The sequence below is a fragment of the Salvelinus alpinus genome, chromosome 18 (assembly GCF_045679555.1).
Source record: "Salvelinus alpinus chromosome 18, SLU_Salpinus.1, whole genome shotgun sequence".
In the NCBI taxonomy this organism is placed as follows: domain Eukaryota; kingdom Metazoa; phylum Chordata; class Actinopteri; order Salmoniformes; family Salmonidae; genus Salvelinus; species Salvelinus alpinus.
In genome coordinates, this window is record NC_092103.1 from 48,834,223 (window position 1) to 48,856,762 (window position 22,540).

General features: G+C 52.3%; 1 protein-coding gene across 3 annotated transcripts in view; it reads right to left on the reverse strand.

Annotated features, from left to right (window-relative positions):
- LOC139544427 (protein Hook homolog 3-like) overlaps window positions 1-22,540 on the reverse strand; it is a 94,104-nt gene that overhangs the window by 61,076 nt on the left and 10,488 nt on the right. For 2 of the 3 annotated variants that reach the window (XR_011668870.1, XM_071351499.1), the window contains exons 2-10: window positions 22,407-22,492; window positions 20,072-20,144; window positions 19,757-19,940; window positions 15,978-16,045; window positions 13,451-13,513; window positions 13,236-13,319; window positions 11,255-11,317; window positions 7,803-7,966; window positions 668-808 (exon numbers count right to left, since the gene is read on the reverse strand). Coding sequence is in view for 2 of the 3 variants with exons in the window: in XM_071351499.1 (XP_071207600.1) it covers window positions 668-808; window positions 7,803-7,966; window positions 11,255-11,317; window positions 13,236-13,319; window positions 13,451-13,513; window positions 15,978-16,045; window positions 19,757-19,940; window positions 20,072-20,144; window positions 22,407-22,492 (926 nt within the window). In the remaining variant the exon portion in view is untranslated. The remainder of the gene's footprint in view (window positions 1-667; window positions 809-7,802; window positions 7,967-11,254; window positions 11,318-13,235; window positions 13,320-13,450; window positions 13,514-15,977; window positions 16,046-19,756; window positions 19,941-20,071; window positions 20,145-22,406; window positions 22,493-22,540) is intronic. The other variant, XM_071351500.1, reaches the window with a different exon arrangement.

Sequence of the window (22,540 nt, forward strand, 5' to 3'; positions counted from 1 at the left end):
TTAGGGTGTAGGGGGTTCGGGTGTAGGGATTAGGGTGTAGGGATTAGGGTGTAGGGATTAGGGTGTAGGGATTAGGGTGTAGGGATTAGGGTGTAGTTCCTACCTGAGTACGTCCATCTCGTCCTTCAGTGACTGGGCCTCGTCAGCCAGGGTTAGAGGTTAGGGTGTAGGGGTTAGGGTGTAGGGGTTAGGGTGTAGTTCATACCTGAGTACGTCCATCTCAGCCAGGGTTAGAGGTTAGGGTGTAGGGGTTAGGGTGTAGGGGTTAGGGTGTAGTTCCTACTTGAGTATGTCCATCTCGTCCTTCAGTGACTGGGCCTCGTCAGCCAGGGTTAGAGGTTAGGGTGTAGGGGTTAGGGTGTAGGGGTTAGGGTGTAGTTCATACCTGAGTACGTCCATCTCAGCCAGGGTTAGAGGTTAGGGTATAGGGGTTAGGGTGTAGGGGTTAGGGTGTAGTTCCTACTTGAGTACGTCCATCTCGTCCTTCAGTGAATGGCCCTCGTCAGCCAGGGTTAGAGGTTAGGGTGTAGGGGTTAGGGTGTAGGGGTTAGGGTGTAGTTCCTACTTGAGTATGTCCATCTCGTCCTTCAGTGACTGGGCCTCGTCAGCCAGGGTTAGAGGTTAGGGTGTAGGGGTTAGGGTGTAGGGGTTAGGGTGTAGTTCATACCTGAGTACGTCCATCTCGTCCTTCAGTGACTGGGCCTCGTCAGCCAGGGAGGTGAGCTCTTCATTCTGTCCTCTCAGCTCCGTTAGCTCCTTATCCAACTCCTCACAGCGGATACGATAGTCATCCTTCGCTGCCTCCAGTCTGCAGAGACACCCCAGAGAGAGAAACGCCTCAGTCCAAACTGACACCCCAGAGAGAGAAACGCCTCAGTCCAAACTGACACCCCAGAGAGAGAAACGCCTCAGTCCAAACTGACACCCCAGAGAGAGAAACGCCTCAGTCCAAACTGACACCCCAGAGAGAGAAACGCCTCAGTCCAAACTGACACCCCAGAGAGAGAAACGCCTCAGTCCAAACTGACACCCCAGAGAGAGAAACACCTCAGTCCAAACTGACACCCCAGAGAGAGAAACGCCTCAGTCCAAACTGACACCCCAGAGAGAGAAACACCTCAGTCCAAACTGACACCCCAGAGAGAGAAACGCCTCAGTCCAAACTGACACCCCAGAGAGAGAAACGCCTCAGTCCAAACTGACACCCCAGAGAGAGAAACGCCTCAGTCCAAACTGACACCCCAGAGAGAGAAACGCCTCAGTCCAAACTGACACCCCAGAGAGAGAAACGCCTCAGTCCAAACTGACACCCCAGAGAGAGAAACGCCTCAGTCCAAACTGACACCCCAGAGAGAGAAACGCCTCAGTCCAAACTGACACCCCAGAGAGAGAAACGCAACTGACACCCCAGAGAGAGAAACGCCTCAGTCCAAACTGACACCCCAGAGAGAGAAACGCCTCAGTCCAAACTGACACCCCAGAGAGAGAAACGCCTCAGTCCAAACCGACACCCCAGAGAGAGTAACGTACACCTCAGTCCAAACCGACACCCCAGAGAGAGTAACGTACACCTCAGTCCAAACTGACACCCCAGAGAGAGAAACGCCTCAGTCCAAACCGACACCCCAGAGAGAGTAACGTACACCTCAGTCCAAACCGACACCCCAGAGAGAGTAACGTACACCTCAGTCCAAACTGACACCACAGAGAGAGAAACGCCTCAGTCCAAACTGAAACCACAGCTGATGACAGATATCGATACACAAACTCACAGGTCACTCAGTGCCTCAAAAGCTTCAACTTGAGATATGAGCTGGTGAAGTTTACATATTGAGGTTGTTTGAGGACGTTGTGCTCAGTTGGTCCGGGGGGGTTGGGGGGGGTGGGGGTACCAAGAGCCACAGAAAATGCCCCAGACGGAGAATGGCCTATTATGGACGAGTGCCTAGTCCAGCGTTTCCCAAACTCGGTCTTGTGGTGGATCAGACACTGTGGTGATGCCCCAAGGTCCTGTGGTGGATCAGACACTGTGGTGATGCCCCAAGGTCCTGTGGTGGATCAGACACTGTGGTGATGCCCCAGGGTCCTGTGGTGGATCAGACACTGTGGTGATGCCCCAGGGTCCTGTGGTGGATCAGACACTGTGGTGATGCCCCAGGGTCATGTGGTGGATCAGACACTGTGGTGATGCCCCAGGGTCCTGTGGTGGATCAGACACCGTGGTGATGCCCCAGGGTCCTGTGGTGAACCAGACACCGTTGAAGACCCAGTCAGAGTGAGTGAGTCCCTGGTCTCCAGGTAGTGAGGTTCCGTGGGTGAGGGTGACCCAGGCACTGTGTTTTTACCCCCAGTCAAACAGGGGCAGCGAGGGGGCTAAGGCCACCACTGGGGGATGGGGCCAAGGCCGGGGGGCAGGGTGAAAGGGAGGGGCAGGTAGTCTCAGCTCAACAGGGACATCTGAGCCTGCTGTGAGCGACCAATGGTTAGCGGCTGGTCTAGGATCAATTGTCTTTTAGATCATAATGAATAACATAATGTGGACAGGGAGAACTGATCCTAGAGCAGGAACATACAACCCATTCGGGAAAGTATTCAGACCCCTTCATTTCTTCCACATTTTGTTAAGTTACAGCCCTACTCTAAAATCGATTCAATTATTTTTTTCTCATCAATCTACACACAATACCCCATAATGACAAAGTGAAGTTTTTTTTTGCGTGCAAATAATAATAAAATAAAAAAGTACCTTATTTACGTAACAATTCCGAGCAAAAACCAAGCAATGAGGCCGAAGGAATTGTCCGTAGAGCTCCGAGACAGGATTGTGTCGAGGCACAGATCTGGGGAAGGGTACCAAAATATTTCTGCAGCATTGAAGGTCCCCAAGAACACAGTGGCCACCATCATTATTAAATGGAAGAAGTTTAGAACCACCAAGACTCTTCCTGTAGCTGGCCGCCCGGCCAAACTGACCAATCGGGGGATAGGGACCTTGGTTGGTTGGCGAGGTGACCAAGAACCGATGGTCACTCTGACAGAGCTCCAGAGTTCCTCTGTGGAGATGGGAGAACCTTCCAGAAGGACAACCATCTCTGCAGCACTCCACCAATCAGGCCTTTATGGTACAGTGGCCAGACGGAAGTCACTCTTCAGTAAAAGGCACATGACAGCACGCTTGGAGTTTGCCAAAAGGCACCTAAAGGACTCTGACCATGAGAAACAAGATTCTCTCGTCTGATGAAACCAAGATTAATCTCTTTGGCCTGAATGCCAAGCGTCACGTCTGGAGGAAACCTGGCACCATCCCTACGGTGAAGCATGGTGGTGGCAGCATCATGCTGTGGGGATATTTTTCAGCGGCAGGGACAGGGAGACTAGTCAGGATCGAGTGAAAGATGAATGGCTCAAAGTACAGAGAGATCCTTGATGAAAACCTGCTCCAGAGCTCTCAGGACCTGACTGGGGTGAAAGTTAACCTTCCAACAGGACAACGACCCTAAGCACACAGCCAAGACAAGGCAGGAGTGGCTTTGGTACAAGTCTCTGAATGTCCTTGAGAGCCTGGACTTGAACCCGATCTAATATTTCTGGAGAGAACTGACAATAACTGTGCAAGGACGCTCCCCATCCAACCTGACAGAGCTTGAGAGGATCTGCAGAGAAGAATGGGAGAAACTACCCAAATACAGGTGTGCCAAGCTTGTAGCGTCATACCCAAGAAGACTCAAGGCTGTAATCGCTGCCAAAGGTGCTTCAACAAAGTACTGAGTAAAGGGTCTGAATACTTATGTAAATGTGATATTTCCATTTGTTTAATATTTAACATTTTCAACAACAACAACTGGTTTTTGCTTCGTTATTATGAGGTATTGTGTGTAGATGTATGAGGACATTTTTTTAAATTCTATTTTAGGCTGTAACGTAACAAAATGTGTAAAAAAGTGAAGGGGTCTGAATACTTCCACAAATGCTCTGTATACATCTTAAACACAAATGTATTCTGTAGGACTGTAATTGTAGGTGGAACGCGCAAAGCCTTTGTGACAGAAACTGAATGAAACTGCCTTGTAATCAATCTGAAGGGCAAGGCGGAAACTAGAGGGGTTTTGACCTAGGAACTGAATGAGAAACTCATTCATAGTGCTCTTAAGGTGGAGCTGAGAACCAGCTACCTCCCTTCTTCACTGCCTGTCCTCCCTCCCCACCCCATCTCCCTCCCACGCCCTCCCCACCCCATCTCCCTCCCTGCCACGCCCTCCCCACCCCATCTCCCTCCCTGCCACGCCCTCCTCCACCCCATCTCCCTCCCTGCCACGCCCTCCCCACCCCATCTCCCTCCCTGCCACGCCCTCCTCCACCCCATCTCCCTCCCTGCCAAGCCCTCCTCCACCCCATCTCCCTCCATGCCACGCCCTCCTCCACCCCATCTCCCTCCCTGCCACGCCCTCCCCACCCCATCTCCCTCCCTGCCAAGCCCTCCTCCACCCCATCTCCCTCCCTGCCAAGCCCTCCTCCACCCCATCTCCCTCCCTGCCACGCCCTCCTCCACCCCATCTCCCTCCCTGCCACGCCCTCCCCACCCCATCTCCCTCCCTGCCAAGCCCTCCTCCACCCCATCTCCCTCCCTGCCAAGCCCTCCTCCACCCCATCTCCCTCCCTGCCACGCCCTCCTCCACCCCATCTCCCTCCCTGCCACGCCCTCCCCACCCCATCTCCCTCCCTGCCAAGCCCTCCTCCACCCCATCTCCCTCCCTGCCAAGCCCTCCTCCACCCCATCTCCCTCCCTGCCAAGCCCTCCTCCACCCCATCTCCCTCCCTGCCACGCCCTCCTCCACCCCATCTCCCTCCCTGCCACGCCCTCCCCACCCCATCTCCCTCCCTGCCAAGCCCTCCTCCACCCCATCTCCCTCCCTGCCACGCCCTCCCCACCCCATCTCCCTCCCTGCCAAGCCCTCCTCCACCCCATCTCCCTCCCTGCCACGCCCTCCCCACCCCATCTCCCTCCCTGCCAAGCCCTCCTCCACCCCATCTCCCTCCCTGGCAAGCCCTCCCCACCCCATCTCCCTCCCTGCCCAGCCCTCCTCCACCCCATCTCCCTCCCTGCCAAGCCCTCCTCCACCCCCTCTCCCTCCCTGCCAAGCCCTCCTCCACCCCATCTCCCTCCCTGCCACGCCCTCCCCACCCCATCTCCCTCCCTGCCAAGCCCTCCTCCACCCCATCTCCCTCCCTGTCAAGCCCTCCTCCACCCCATCTCCCTCCCTGTCAAGCCCTCCTCCACCCCATCTCCCTCCCTGCCAAGCCCTCCTCCACCCCATCTCCCTCCCTGCCAAGCCCTCCTCCACCCCATCTCCCTCCCTCCCCACCCCTCCTCCACCCCATCTCCCTCCCTGTCACGCCCTCCTCCACCCCATCTCCCTCCCTGTCACGCCCTCCTCCACCCCATCTCCCTCCCTGCCACGCCCTCCTCCACCCCATCTCCTTCCCTCCCCACCCCTCCTCCACCCCATCTCCCTCCCTCCCCACCCCTCCTCCACCCCATCTCCCTCCCTCCCCACCCCTTCTCCACCCCATCTCCCTCCCTGTCACGCCCTCCTCCACCCCATCTCCCTCCCTGCCACGCCCTCCTCCACCCCATCTCCCTCCCTGCCACGCCCTCCCCACCCCATCTCCCTCCCTGCCACGCCCTCCTCCACCCCATCTCCCTCCCTGCCACGCCCTCCCCACCCCATCTCCCTCCCTGCCACGCCCTCCTCCACCCCATCTCCCTCCCTGCCAAGCCCTCCTCCACCCCATCTCCCTCCATGCCACGCCCTCCTCCACCCCATCTCCCTCCCTGCCACGCCCTCCCCACCCCATCTCCCTCCCTGCCAAGCCCTCCTCCACCCCATCTCCCTCCCTGCCAAGCCCTCCTCCACCCCATCTCCCTCCCTGCCACGCCCTCCTCCACACCATCTCCCTCCCTGCCACGCCCTCCCCACCCCATCTCCCTCCCTGCCAAGCCCTCCTCCACCCCATCTCCCTCCCTGCCAAGCCCTCCTCCACCCCATCTCCCTCCCTGCCACGCCCTCCTCCACCCCATCTCCCTCCCTGCCACGCCCTCCCCACCCCATCTCCCTCCCTGCCAAGCCCTCCTCCACCCCATCTCCCTCCCTGCCACGCCCTCCTCCACCCCATCTCCCTCCCTGCCACGCCCTCCCCACCCCATCTCCCTCCCTGTCAAGCCCTCCTCCACCCCATCTCCCTCCCTGCCAAGCCCTCCTCCACCCCATCTCCCTCCCTCCCCACCCCATCTCCCTCCCTGCCAAGCCCTCCTCCACCCCATCTCCCTCCCTCCCCACCCCATCTCCCTCCCTGTCACGCCCTCCTCCACCCCATCTCCCTCCCTGCCACGCCCTCCTCCACCCCATCTCCTTCCCTCCCCACCCCTCCTCCACCCCATCTCCCTCCCTCCCCACCCCTCCTCCACCCCATCTCCCTCCCTCCCCACCCCTCCTCCACCCCATCTCCCTCCCTGTCACGCCCTCCTCCACCCCATCTCCCTCCCTGCCACGCCCTCCTCCACCCCATCTCCCTCCCTGCCACGCCCTCCTCCACCCCATCTCCCTCCCTGCCACGCCCTCCTCCACCCCATCTCCCTCCCTGCCACGCCCTCCTCCACCCCATCTCCCTCCCTGCCAAGCCCTCCTCCACCCCATCTCCCTCCCTGCCAAGCCCTCCTCCACCCCATCTCCCTCCCTGCCACGCCCTCCTCCACCCCATCTCCCTCCCTGCCACGCCCTCCCCACCCCATCTCCCTCCCTGCCAAGCCCTCCCCACCCCATCTCCCTCCCTGCCAAGCCCTCCTCCACCCCATCTCCCTCCCTGCCAAGCCCTCCTCCACCCCATCTCCCTCCCTGCCACGCCCTCCTCCACCCCATCTCCCTCCCTCCCCACCCCATCTCCCTCCCTCCCCACCCCTCCTCCACCCCATCTCCCTCCCTGCCACGCCCTCCTCCACTCCATCTCCCTCCCTGCCACGCCCTCCTCCACCCCATCTCCCTCCCTGCCAAGCCCTCCCTGCCACGCCCTCCTCACCCCATCTCCCTCCCTGCCACGCCCTCCTCCACCCCAGCTACCTCCCTTCTTCACTGCCACGCCCTCCCCACCCCACCCCCCTCCCTGTCACGCCCTCCTCACCCCACCCCCCTCCCTGTCACGCCCTCCTCCACCCCATCTCCCTCCCTGCCAAGCCCTCCTCCACCCCATCTCCCTCCCTGCCACGCCCTCCTCCCACCCCATCTCCCTCCCTGCCACGCCCTCCTCCACTCCATCCCCCTCCCTGCCACGCCCTCCTCCACCCCATCTCCCTCCCTGCCACGCCCTCCTCCACTCCATCTCCCTCCCTGCCACGCCCTACTCCACCCCATCTCCCTCCCTGCCACGCCCTCCTCCACTCCATCCCCCTCCCTGCCACGCCCTCCTCCACCCCATCTCCCTCCCTGCCACGCCCTCCTCCACTCCATCTCCCTCCCTGCCACGCCCTCCTCCACCCCATCTCCCTCCCTGCCACGCCCTCCTCCACTCCATCTCCCTCCCTGCCACGCCCTCCTCCACCCCATCTCCCTCCCTGCCACGCCCTCCTCCACCCCATCTCCCTCCCTGCCAAGCCCTCCCTGCCACGCCCTCCTCCACCCCATCTCCCTCCCTGCCACGCCCTCCTCCACCCCATCTCCCTCCCTGCCAAGCCCTCCCTGCCACGCCCTCCTCCACCCCATCTCCCTCCCTGCCACGCCCTCCTCCACCCCCCACCCTAAGGCTGTTACCTGAAGGTCTCCTCCTGCAGCTGTTCTAGCTGTGTTTGTAGCTGCAGGTGTCTGCGTCCTACAGGGCTGTTCAGGTCTTCTATGGAGTCAGACTGGTTGAGACGCTCCATGAGGATCTGGTTCTCAGCCAGGAGACTACCCCTCTCCTCCTGTAGCGCTGCCACCTGGTGGGGAAGATGTGTCATTACATATACCAACCATCTGCCATTTACTGAAAGTCTTTTACAAGAAAATTTGATTTTTTTCTTTCGTAAACATGAAAAGTACAGTAGTTAAAAATCTGAATTGTTCTTCAACAGAATTTTTTTTGTTTTTTTTCATGACCATATTTTATGATCACACACAATTGATTTCAAAATCAGGAAAAAAAGCAAGCACACAAAAACAACAAAAACAAACCCACAAACTCTTAGTACAGTGCAAAACTGGGCAACATGCTTTTTATGTGGCCTTCTCAACAACGTGACGGCAGGATCAAACTCACGCCACACAGAAGCCAAGCAGCAGTGGTGTGTTTGAGAAACAGCCAACTACTGTATATGACTTCATCAGAACAGGCAGCTTAAGTGAAATGTACCTTACCAGCTGATAAAGCGACTTAACCCTAGAACACAGACTTACTGTACTGTGAAACACCTAACCCTAGAACACAGAGACTTACTGTACTGTGAAACACCTAACCCTATAACACAGAGACTTACTGTACTGTGAAACACCTAACCCTAAAACACAGACTTACTGTACTGTGAAACACCTAACCCTATAACACAGAGACTTACTGTACTGTGAAACACCTAACCCTAGAACACAGAGACTTACTGTACTGTGAAACACCTAACCCTAGAACACAGACTTACTGTACTGTGAAACACTAAACCATATAACACAGAGACTTACTGTACTGTGAAACACCTAACCCTATAACACAGAGACTTACTGTACTGTGAAACACCTAACCCTATAACACAGAGACTTACTTTACTGTGAAACACCTAACCCTAGAACACAGAGACTTACTGTACTGTGAAACACCTAACCCTATAACAGAGACTTACTGTACTGTGAAACACTAAACCCTATAACACAGAGACTTACTGTACTGTGAAACACTTAACCCTAGAATACAGAGACTTACTGTACTGTGAAACACTAAACCATATAACACAGAGACTTACTGTACTGTGAAACACCTAACCCTATAACACAGAGACTTACTGTACTGTGAAACACCTAACCCTATAACACAGAGACTTACTTTACTGTGAAACCCCTAACCCTAGAACACAGAGACTTACTGTACTGTGAAACACCTAACCCTATCACACAGAGACTTACTGTACTGTGAAACACCTAACCCTAGAACACAGAGACTTACTGTACTGTGAAACACCTAACCCTAGAACACAGAGACTTACTGTACTGTGAAACACCTAACCCTATAACACAGAGACTTACTGTACTGTGAAACATCAGTTCAACAACAAACATGTGTTTTCTTCTGGCTCCAGAGAGACACCTTAACTAGTCTGTCATAGACGTACTACTCTGTCATAGACGTACTACTCTGTCATAGACTTACTACTCTGTCATAGACTTACTACTGTGTCATAGACTTACTACTGTGTCATAGACTTACTACTGTGTCATAGACTTACTACTCTGTCATAGACGTACTACTCTGTCATAGACGTACTACTCTGTCATAGACGTACTACTCTGTCATAGACTTACTACTCTGTCATAGACTTACTACTCTGTCATAGACTTACTACTCTGTCATAGACTTACTACTCTGTCATAGACTTACTACTCTGTCATAGAAGCAAATGCTAACTAATGTATGGATCTCCACCTAGGTGGATGTGGAACTGCATAGAGGACCAATGAGTCCATTGGCAGTTGGCAGCCAAGTAGGTTAACTCCCCGTTGGCCATCTGTTGAGGACGTCCCCCGTTGGCCATCTGTTGAGGACGTCCCCCGTTGGCCATCTGTTGAGGAGGACCCCCGTTGGCCATCTGTTGAGGAGGACCCCCGTTGGCCAGCTGTTGAGGAGGACCCCGTTGGCCAGCTGTTGAGGAGGACCGCCGTTGGCCAGCTGTTGAGGAGGTCCCCCGTTGGCCATCTGTCGAGGAGGTCCCCCGTTGGCCATCTGTCGAGGAGGTCCCCCGTTGGCCATCTGTCGAGGAGGTCCCCCGTTGGCCATCTGTCGAGGAGGTCCCCCGTTGGCCATCTGTCAAGGAGGACCCCCGTTGGCCATCTGTCGAGGAGGTCCCCCGTTGGCCATCTGTCGAGGAGGTCCCCCGTTGGCCATCTGTCGAGGAGGTCCCCCGTTGGCCATCTGTCGAGGAGGACCCCCGTTGGCCATCTGTTGAGGAGGTCCCCCGTTGGCCATCTGTCGAGGAGGTCCCCCGTTGGCCATCTGTCGAGGAGGTCCCCCGTTGGCCATCTGTTGAGGAGGTCCCCCGTTGGCCATCTGTCGAGGAGGTCCCCCGTTGGCCATCTGTCGAGGAGGTCCCCCGTTGGCCATCTGTCGAGGAGGTCCCCCGTCGGCCATCTGTCGAGGAGGTCCCCCGTTGGCCATCTGTTGAGGAGGTCCCCCGTTGGCCATCTGTCGAGGAGGACCCCCGTCGGCCATCTGTCGAGGAGGTCCCCCGTCGGCCATCTGTCGAGGAGGTCCCCCGTTGGCCATCTGTTGAGGAGGTCCCCCGTTGGCCATCTGTCGAGGAGGACCCCCGTTGGCCATCTGTGGAGGAGGTCCCCCGTTGGCCATCTGCATGTTTCTCTACTGCTATATTCTCTAGGCTAGAGGTTAAGAGCGCTGGGCCAGTAACCGAAAGGTCGCTGGTTTGAATCCCTGAGCAAACTAGGTGAAATATGTTAACGTCCCCTTTAGCAAGGAACGTAACCCTAATTGCTCCTGTAAGTCGCTCTGGATAAGAATGTCTACTAAATGAGTCAAATGTTAATGTAAAATGGTGAGACAGAACACTGCTGCCAAGACCAAAAACCAAGCACCCAAGCACTTCCTACCACTGGGACGTCTTGGTAACACACTAGGAAGTCAACATGGGGAGGGGGAGGATAATTAGTCTGGACGGGCAGGGTGGGTGGTTCTTGGTGAGACACAGAACTGAGGTGGGCATGACAGGACAGCTGACTAATACGCCACACAGGCTGTGTCCCCAATGGCACACTGCTCCCTATAGAGTGCACTACTTTTGATCAGGGTCCCATAAGGCATCCCATAGAGCTCTGGTCAATAGTAGTGTACTACATAGTGAATAGGGTGCCATTAAGGGTGCCATTAGGGAGGCAGACACAGTCAAAGGAGCCTGGATTTCAAACAGGAGATGCTGTTATAGAAGCAGAGAGCACACTTCAAATCCAGGGCTTTCAATTCACACGCCAAACGACAAGGACTGAGAGAAATTAGGAATAAAAATGTTATTTACCCTCTCCTCTAGTTCAATATACTCTAACCTCAGTCTATCTCGCTGCTCCTGTACATGGAAAGCCTTCAAAGCAAGGCACAGAGTAATAGAGTTTCAGTTCAGACAGGTCAAGAGAATAGAATAGGACAGGAAAATAGGACAGGACAGGATAATAGAACAGGAGAATAGAACAGGAGTATAGGACGGGACAGGAGAATAGGACAGGACAGGATAATAGAACAGGAGAATAGAACAGGAGAATAGGACAGGAGACCAGGACAGGACAGGAGAATAGGACAGGACAGGAGAATAGGACAGGACAGGAGAATAGGACAGGACAGGAGAACAGGACAGGACAGGAGAATAGAACAATGTTATCAAATAGAAGACAGAACAGACATGGTGAACACAAATGTAGAACACCTGGAGGACATTTGGTCTTAGTAGTGGGAGCCTAAACGGAATGGCGTCCTACCACGATTAAAGGGACTGTCACCAAGAAGTCTTCATGGGTCCAACAGACTCCAAATTCGGGTCCTAAATTCTGACTTTTGTCTCAGATCTGGGTTGGGTCTGATATAATTGCCAAGGGTCTCGGGTATGTGTAATAAAATTTAAAAAATAAGGTATTTACGGACTGGACCCGTCATCTGTTCATCTCATTAAATGTGTGTGAAGTAGTGAGAACTGCGTGAGCTCGTTATCTGTGTCAGCCAATTGCAACTCAATAAAATGTATAGTTTATGTGTCCAGCTGAAAGTGGTTCCGGCTGCTCACCTCACGTGAGCCTGCTGCTGTGGAGAGAGAGAGAGAGAGAGAGAAAGGAGGCCTTGGCCTAGGCTACTGTTGACTGGGAAGACGGAGGCCTTTTTCATTGAAGTAAAACATAAATTAGAGGAGAAAGAGTACAGTCAAAAGAAGCCGACAAGCGGAATGACCTCGGGGACAAAAGTTTTAATATTGTGGTGGAGAAGGATGACAAGAACGATGGTCAAATGGAACGTGTGCAGCTTGTGTGATGCAATAGTATTTATTATAATTAGTTTTATCATTATTATTATTGTATATAATTATTACTATTTTAGGCCTATTTAAGACTCGAAAACAGTTCTTTAAATATGCAAAAAGTGTTTTGTTAAATCTTTGAGACATTTTCGTTGGCTAAATTTAAGTTGGATCCTTCTTTTTAATTTTGTGCTCCGGATTTAGTTTAAGACAGGTGAAAAGTAGGCCTGTTATAAAATATAATTAGCCTATTGTCGTCATTTGTTGGGTAGGACCTACAGTAGGTAGGCACTCACCTTCGTTGGGAATTGCTGCAATATAGTCCGAGCCTGTTCAAAAGTTTTGAGAATGTTTAAAACAAGTTCTTTATTAAAATATGCAACAAATGTTTTGTTTCATTCTGTGGAGCCATTTTCTTTGGCCAAACGAAGTTACAACTGTAATGCTGTGTTTGATATTTTTAAGGATACGTAACTGTGGATCATTTGGCCAATGGTGTTCCTATATTGATGGTGCTGGCAGCGCCCAATCGGAGGTTTCTTTCTCTCCCTCTTTCTACTCTCAGATCTGAACCAGTCTGAACCGGTCTGAACCGGTCTGAACCGGTCTGTTTGGTTCTGTTTTTCCACAAGGCCTTTACGGAACGGGTCTGGTCCATTCGGGACGCGTCTCCATTTAAAATTAAAATCATGTATTTATGCATATCGGGATCGGGTGGGAAAGCCGCAGATTCATTTCAGGAACGGGTCCAACTTTTCGGACCAATGAAGACCTTAAAACGGTTAACTTTTACCCAGGTATTCATCTGGAGGTTTGAACCATAGCACTGAGGATATTCATTCCAACAACCGTTATAACAACGGTTTGACTTACTTTTAACTATAGGGACACCATCGTGAACCCATTGACCTTGTACTACGGCTGTACAGTATCTAATTGAAGTCAGAGACAACATTGGTCACATCAAAGGAATAAAACCCAAAACGTTGAGGCCAACCTGCATGTCCAGCTCGTGACATCTCTGTACGATCTCCTCCTTGGTGGCTCGAGCCTCGTTCAGATCCTCCACCGTCTTCTTCAGCTGGAAAGACAACTAGTACGTCAGAATTAACATGGAAAAACTACCAAATAAAGGCTGATACACTCAAATCGTGTTATTTGTATTAAGACACGGTGTAACGTAGCAAGAGGACATTCTCCGTAACATCTCACCTGTCTATCGATGTCAGCGTACGAGTCGTTTCCTCCCATAACTGGACACTCTTTGCTCATCAGCTACAACAGAGAGACCATACACAGTGTTATGTCATCTGTTATAACACACGGAGACCATACACAGTGTTATGTCATCTGTTATAACACATGGAGACCATACAGTGTTATGTCATCTGTTATAACACATGGCTACTCTACACAGTGTTATGTCATCTGTTATAACACATGGAGACCATACACAGTGTTATGTCATCTGTTATAACACATGGATACTCTACACAGTGTTATGTCATCTGTTATAACACATGGCTACTCTACACAGTGAGATGTCATCTGTTATAACACATGGATACTCTACACAGTGTTATGTCATCTGTTATAACACATGGATACTCTACACAGTGTTAAGTCATCTGTTATAACACATGGATACTCTACACAGTGTTAAGTCATCTGTTATAACACATGGATACTCTACACAGTGTTATGTCATCTGTTATAACACATGGCTACTCTACACAGTGAGATGTCATCTGTTATAACACATGGAGACCATACACAGTGTTATGTCATCTGTTATAACACATGGATACTCTACACAGTGTTAAGTCATCTGTTATAACACATGGATACTCTACACAGTGTTATGTCATCTGTTATAACACATGGATACTCTACACAGTGTTATGTCATCTGTTATAACACATGGATACTCTACACAGTGTTAAGTCATCTGTTATAACACATGGATACTCTACACAGTGTTATGTCATCTGTTATAACACATGGATACTCTACACAGTGTTATGTCATCTGTTATAACACATGGCTACTCTACACAGTGTTATGTCATCTGTTATAACACATGGCTACTCTACACAGTGAGATGTCATCTGTTATAACACATGGAGACCATACACAGTGTGATGTCATCTGTTATAACACATGGATACTCTACACAGTGTTAAGTCATCTGTTATAACACATGGATACTCTACACAGTGTTATGTCATCTGTTATAACACATGGATACTCTACACAGTGTTATGTCATCTGTTATAACACATGGACACTCTACACAGTGTGATGTCATCTGTTATAACACATGGATACTCTACACAGTGTGATGTCATCTGTTATAACACATGGATACTCTACACAGTGTGATGTCATCTGTTATAACACATGGATACTCTACACAGTGTTATGTCATCTGTTATAACACATGGATACTCTACACAGTGTGATGTCATCTGTTATAACACATGGATACTCTACACAGTGTGATGTCATCTGTTATAACACACGGAGACCATACACAGTGTGATGTCATCTGTTATAACACACGGAGACCATACACAGTGTGATGTCATCTGTTATAACACACGGAGACCATACACAGTGTGATGTCATCTGTTATAACACACGGAGACCATACACAGTGTGATGTTATCTGTTATAACACATTGATACTCTACACAGTGTGATGTCATCTGTTATAACACATAGATACTCTACACAGTGTGATGTCATCTGTTATAACACATGGATACTCTACACAGTGTGATGTCATCTGTTATAACACACGGAGACCATACACAGTGTGATGTCATCTGTTATAACACACGGAGACCATACACAGTGTGATGTCATCTGTTATAACACATGGAGACCATACACAGTGTGATGTCATCTGTTATAACACATGGATACTCTACACAGTGTGATGTCATCTGTTATAACACATGGATACTCTACACAGTGTGATGTCATCTGTTATAACACATGGATACTCTACACAGTGTGATGTCATCTGTTATAACACATGGATACTCTACACAGTGTGATGCCATCTGTTATAACACATGGAGACCATACACAGTGTGATGTCATCTGTTATAACACATGGATACTCTACACAGTGTGATGTCATCTGTTATAACACATGGAGACCATACACAGTGTGATGTCATCTGTTATAACACATGGATACTCTACACAGTGTGATGCCATCTGTTATAACACATGGAGACCATACACAGTGTGATGTCATCTGTTATAACACATGGAGACCATACACAGTGTGATGTCATCTGTTATAACACATGGATACTCTACACAGTGTGATGTCATCTGTTATAACACATGGATACTCTACACAGTGTGATGCCATCTGTTATAACACATGGATACTCTACACAGTGTGATGCCATCTGTTATAACACATGGAGACCATACACAGTGTGATGTCATCTGTTATAACACATGGATACTCTACACAGTGTTAAGTCATCTGTTATAACACATGGATACTCTACACAGTGTTATGTCATCTGTTATAACACATGGATACTCTACACAGTGTTATGTCATCTGTTATAACACATGGACACTCTACACAGTGTGATGTCATCTGTTATTATAACACATGGATACTCTACACAGTGTGATGTCATATAAGGACACAGGAAATGGATCTCTGGAGTAAAACACACAGCCATTTGAAATATTTACAAAGGCTTACCTCTTGAATGGCTGTCATGACAACATGTTGAACAGATTCCTCCAGCATCATTATGGTCTGGATGTATTCTACAGGGGCAGAGGAGGACAGCACGAATGACTACTGGTTCAGTCTAAGAAGCACCCTCAGTTGCACAATGACAAGAACTGAATGTGATGAAGCCGTGAGATAAACTGGAAGCCTCATCTTACACACTTCCTCAAATGAACTCTGTGTACTGTCTCTAGACTCTAGGACAAGGCTGTGTACTGTCTCTAGGACAAGGCTGTGTAGAGTCTCTAGGACAAGGCTGTGTACTGTCTCTAGGACAAGGCTGTGTACTGTCTCTAGGACAAGGCTGTGTACTGTCTCTAGGAAAAGGCTGTGTACTGTCTCTAGGACAAGGCTGTGTAGTGTCTCTAGGACAAGGCTGTGTACTGTCTCTAGGACAAGGCCGTGTACTGTCTCTAGGACAAGGCTGTGTACTGTCTCTAGGACAAGGCTGTGTAGTGTCTCTAGGACAAGGCTGTGTACTGTCTCTAGACTCTAGGACAAGGCTGTGTAGTGTCTCTAGGACAAGGCTGTGTACTGTCTCTAGGACAAGGCTGTGTACTGTCTCTAGACTCTAGGACAAGGCTGTGTACTGTCTCTAGGACAAGGCTGTGTAGTGTCTCTAGGACAAGGCTGTGTACTGTCTCTAGACTCTAGGACAAGGCTGTGTACTGTCTCTAGACTCTAGGACAAGGCTGTGTACTGTCTCTAGGACAAGGCTGTGTAGTGTCTCTAGGACAAGGCTGTGTACTGTCTCTAGGACAAGGCTGTGTACTGTCTCTAGGACAAGGCTGTGTACTGTCTCTAGGAAAAGGCTGTGTACTGTCTCTAGGACAAGGCTGTGTACTGTCTCTAGGACAAGGCCGTGTACTGTCTCTAGGACAAGGCTGTGTACTGTCTCTAGGACAAGGCTGTGTAGTGTCTCTAGGACAAGGCTGTGTACTGTCTCTAGACTCTAGGACAAGGCTGTGTAGTGTCTCTAGGACAAGGCTGTGTACTGTCTCTAGGACAAGGCTGTGTACTGTCTCTAGACTCTAGGACAAGGCTGTGTACTGTCTCTAGACTCTAGGACAAGGCTGTGTAGTGTCTCTAGGACAAGGCTGTGTAGTGTCTCTAGGACAAGGCTGTGTACTGTCTCTAGGACAAGGCTGTGTACTGTCTCTAGACTCTAGGACAAGGCCGTGCACTGTCTCTAGACTCTAGGACAAGGCCGTGCACTGTCTCTAGGACAAGGCCGTGTACTGTCTAGAGACTCTAGGACAAGGCTGTGTAGTGTCTCTAGACTCTAGGACAAGGCTGTGTACTGTCTCTAGGACAAGGCTGTGTAGTGTCTCTAGACTCTAGGACAAGGCTGTGTAGTGTCTCTAGGACAAGGCTGTGTACTGTCTCTAGGACAAGGCTGTGTACTGTCTCTAGACTCTAGGACAAGGCTGTGTACTGTCTCTAGGACAAGGCTGTGTACTGTCTCTAGGACAAGGCTGTGTACTGTCTCTAGGACAAGGCTGTGTACTGTCTCTAGGACAAGGCTGTGTACTGTCTCTAGACTCTAGGACAAGGCTGTGTACTGTCTCTAGGACAAGGCTGTGTACTGTCTCTAGGACAAGGCTGTGTACTGTCTCTAGGACAAGGCTGTGTACTGTCTCTAGGACAAGGCTGTGTACTGTCTCTAGGACAAGGCTGTGTACTGTCTCTAGACTCTAGGACAAGGCTGTGTACTGTCTCTAGGACAAGGCTGTGTACTGTCTCTAGGAAAAGGCTGTGTACTGTCTCTAGGACAAGGCTGTGTACTGTCTCTAGGACAAGGCTGTGTACTGTCTCTAGGACAAGGCTGTGTACTGTCTCTAGACTCTAGGACAAGGCTGTGTACTGTCTCTAGGACAAGGCTGTGTACTGTCTCTAGGACAAGGCTGTGTACTGTCTCTAGGACAAGGCTGTGTACTGTCTCTAGGACAAGGCTGTGTACTGTCTCTAGGACAAGGCTGTGTACTGTCTCTAGGACAAGGCTGTGTACTGTCTAGAGACTCTAGGACAAGGCTGTGTACTGTCTCTAGGACAAGGCCGTGTACTGTCTCTAGACTCTAGGACAAGGCTGTGTAGTGTCTCTAGACTCTAGGACAAGGCTGTGTAGTGTCTCTAGGACAAGGCTGTGTACTGTCTCTAGGACAAGGCTGTGTAGTGTCTCTAGGACAAGGCTGTGTAGTGTCTCTAGACTCTAGGACAAGGCTGTGTAGTGTCTCTAGACTCTAGGACAAGGCCGTGTAGTGTCTCTAGACTCTAGGACAAGGCCGTGCACTGTCTCTAGACTCTAGGACAAGGCCGTGCACTGTCTCTAGGACAAGGCCGTGTACTGTCTAGAGACTCTAGGACAAGGCTGTGTAGTGTCTCTAGACTCTAGGACAAGGCTGTGTACAATAATAACTCAATAACTCTCAAGACAAGGCTGCTGTGTCCAATAACTCAATAATGACTCTAGGACAAGGATGTGTCCAATAATGACTCTAGGACAAGGATGTGTCCAATAATGACTCTAGGACAGGGCTGTGTCCAATAAGGACTCTAGGACAAGGCTGTGTCCAATAAGGACTCTAGGACAAGGCTGTGTCCAATAAGGACTCTAGGACAAGGCTGTGTCCAATAAGGACTCTAGGACAAGGCTGTGTCCAATAAGGACTCTAGGACAGGGCTGTGTCCAATAAGGACTCTAGGACAAGGCTTTGTCCAATAATGACTCTAGGATAAGGCCGTGTCCAATAAGGACTCTAGGACAAGGCTGTGTCCAATAATGACTCTAGGACAAGGCCGTGTACTGTCTCTAGACTCTAGGACAAGGCCGTGTACTGTTTAGAGACTCTAGGACAAGGCCGTGTACTGTTTAGAGACTCTAGGACAAGGCTGTGTCCAATAATGACTCTAGGACAAGGCTGTGTCCAATAACGACTCTAGGACAAACATATTAATCACCTGCTGCAGAGGGAAAAGAGAGAGCAGGTCAGAGAGCCATGAGAGTTGTGATCAGTCATGGAAATAAAAGTTGTGAAAACAAATGGCTTCCCTGTTACGACAGAGCCATGAAGAAAACCATCCTCAGACTATAGACAGACAGACAGAGCCATGAAGAAAACCATCCTCAGACTATAGACAGACAGACAGACAGAGCCATGAAGAAAACCATCCTCAGACTATAGACAGACAGACAGACAGAGCCATGAAGAAAACCATCCTCAGACTATAGACAGACAGACAGACAGAGCCATGAAGAAAACCATCCTCAGACTATAGACAGACAGACAGACAGACAGAGCCATGAAGAAAACCATCCTCAGACTATAGACAGACAGACAGAGCCATGAAGAAAACCATCCTCAGACTATAGACAGACAGACAGACAGAGCCATGAAGAAAACCATCCTCAGCCTATAGTGACAGCCTAGCACACACTGAGCAGACAGACAGACACAGAGAGACAGAGAGACAGAGAGACAGAGAGACAGACAGACAGACAGACAGACATGAAGAAAACCATCCTGGAGTTGTGGTGCAGAAATCCAGCGCAGAAATAAAATTACGATATTGTCAAAACGATACGATAATGCGTCAAAAATAATATCCCGATATGTAACTAACTGTATGGATTTTGTCCCCATCACTAATATACAGATAGCCAATCCCACACAGACAGACAGACAGACAGACAGACAGACAGACAGACAGACAGACAGACAGACAGACAGACAGACAGACAGACAGACCTTGTTTCTGCTCACAGTTGACAGCACAGCCCAGTATGAGTTGTAGCATCCTGCCCAGCTCTGCAGCGTCTGAGTGTTCTCCTATCAGGTTGATGTCTGGCAGGGTGAAGTCATTGATCTGCTGTTGAAGGACCTCCTGGTTGTAGTCCAGTATGCCTTTCAACACCTTCTTCAGATTACTGATCTGAGAGGAGGAAGAGGAGGGAAGACGTGACATTGGGACTGTGGTAATGACAAGGGCGTTAGAGCAGATGGCAGCAAAACAGAAAGACAACGTGTTAAAACGACCAGCATGCATCATGGTCGTCGCCATACCTTTAGTCGCCAGTTATCTCCCACCTCAGGCTTGATCCTACTGATCCAGTTGTCAGTGAAATAGACAATGTCTCTGGAGAAGAGAAAGGTAAACGGTCACATACAGGAGAAAGAAAGTGGAGAGAGAAGACAACGCCCAGCAGCAACGCCCAGCCTCAACGCCCAGCAGCAACACTTAGCCACAACGCCCAGCCGCAACGCCCAGCCGCAACGCCCAGCCGCAACGCCCAGCCGCAACGCCCAGCCGCAACGCCCAGCAGCAACGCCCAGCAGCAACGCCCAGCCGCAACGCCCAGCCGCAACGCCCAGCCGCAACGCCCAGCCGTAACGCCCAGCCGCAACGCCCAGCCGCAACGCCCAGCCTCAACGCCCAGCCACAACGCCCAGCCACAACGCCCAGCAGCAACGCCCAGCCGCAACGCCCAGCCGCAACGCCCAGCCGCAACGCTTAGCAGCAACGCCCAGCAGCAACGCCCAGCAGCAACGCCCAGCCTCAACGCCCAGCCTCAACGCCCAGCAGCAACGCCCAGCAGCAACGCCCAGCCGCAACGCCCAGCCGCAACGCCCAGCAGCAACGCCCAGCAGCAACACTTAGCCACAACGCCCAGCAGCAACGCCCAGCCTCAACGCCCAGCAGCAACGCCCAGCCGCAATGCCCAGCAGCAACGCCCAGCAGCAACGCCCAGCAGCAACGCCCAGCCGCAACGCCCAGCCTCAACGCCCAGCAGCAACGCCCAGCAGCAACGCCCAGCAGCAACGCCCAGCCGCAACGCCCAGCAGCAACGCCCAGCAGCAACACTTAGCCACAACGCCCAGCCTCAACGCCCAGCCGCAACGCCCAGCAGCAATGCCCAGCAGCAACGCCCAGCAGCAACGCCCAGCAGCAACGCCCAGCCTCAACGCCCAGCAGCAACGCCCAGCCTCAACGCCCAGCCTCAACGCCCAGCAGCAACGCCCAGCAGCAACGCCCAGCAGCAACGCCCAGCAGCAACGCCCAGCAGCAATGCCCAGCAGCAACGCCCAGCCTCAACGCCCAGCAGCAACACTTAGCCACAACGCCCAGCCTCAACGCCCAGCCGCAACGCCCAGCAGCAACGCCCAGCCTCAACGCCCAGCAGCAACGCCCAGCCTCAACGCCCAGCCTCAACGCCCAGCAGCAACGCCCAGCAGCAACGCCCAGCAGCAACGCCCAGCAGCAACGCCCAGCAGCAACGCCCAGCCTCAACGCCCAGCCTCAACGCCCAGCCTCAACGCCCAGCAGCAATGCCCAGCAGCAACGCCCAGCCGCAACGCCCAGCCGCAACGCCCAGCCGCAACGCCCAGCAGCAACGCCCAGCAGCAACGCCCAGCAGCAACGCCCAGCCTCAACGCCCAGCCTCAACGCCCAGCCTCAACGCCCAGCCGCAACGCCCAGCCGCAACGCCCAGCCGCAACGCCCAGCAGCAATGCCCAGCAGCAACACTTAGCCACAACGCCCAGCCACAACGCCCAGCAGCAACGCCCAGCCGCAACGCCCAGCCGCAACGCCCAGCCGCAACGCCCAGCCGCAACGCCCAGCCGCAACGCCCAGCCGCAACACTTAGCCACAACGCCCAGCCACAACGCCCAGCCACAACGCCCAGCCTCAACGCCCAGCCTCAACGCCCAGCCTCAACGCCCAGCAGCAACGCCCAGCAGCAACACTTAGCCACAACGCCCAGCCACAACGCCCAGCCACAACGCCCAGCCACAACGCCCAGCCTCAACGCCCAGCAGCAACGCCCAGCAGCAACGCCCAGCCGCAATGCCCAGCAGCAACACTTAGCCACAACGCCCAGCCTCAACGCCCAGCAGCAACGCCCAGCAGCAATGCCCAGCTACAACGCCCAGCCTCAACGCCCAGCCTCAACGCCCAGCCTCAACGCCCAGCAGCAACGCCCAGCCTCAACGCCCAGCCGCAACGCCCAGCCGCAACGCCCAGCAGCAACGCCCAGCAGCAACGCCCAGCAGCAACGCCCAGCCGCAACGCCCAGCCGCAACGCCCAGCAGCAACGCCCAGCCGCAACGCACAGCAGCAACGCCCAGCAGCAACGCCCAGCCGCAACGCCCAGCCACAACGCCCAGCAGCAACGCCCAGCCGCAACGCCCAGCAGCAACGCCCAGCCACAACGCCCAGCAGCAACGCCCAGCCACAACGCCCAGCAGCAACGCCCAGCCACAACGCCCAGCAGCAACGCCCAGCCACAACGCCCAGCAGCAACGCCCACTAAAAGCTTGGTTTGATGGTTAAACAAAACTAATTTCCAGAAGATAAAAAGTAAACAAACAATACAAAAATATAACCACTGACACTCACATCTTTTGTAGTGCCTGGGCCATGACGATCCCACTTGTGAGATCTCCCACTGTTCTGCATGGAGCCTCCAATCCAAACGTCTGGATCTAGACGAAAAAGGACAAATCAGAAGAACAGAATCATTTCCTGCTATG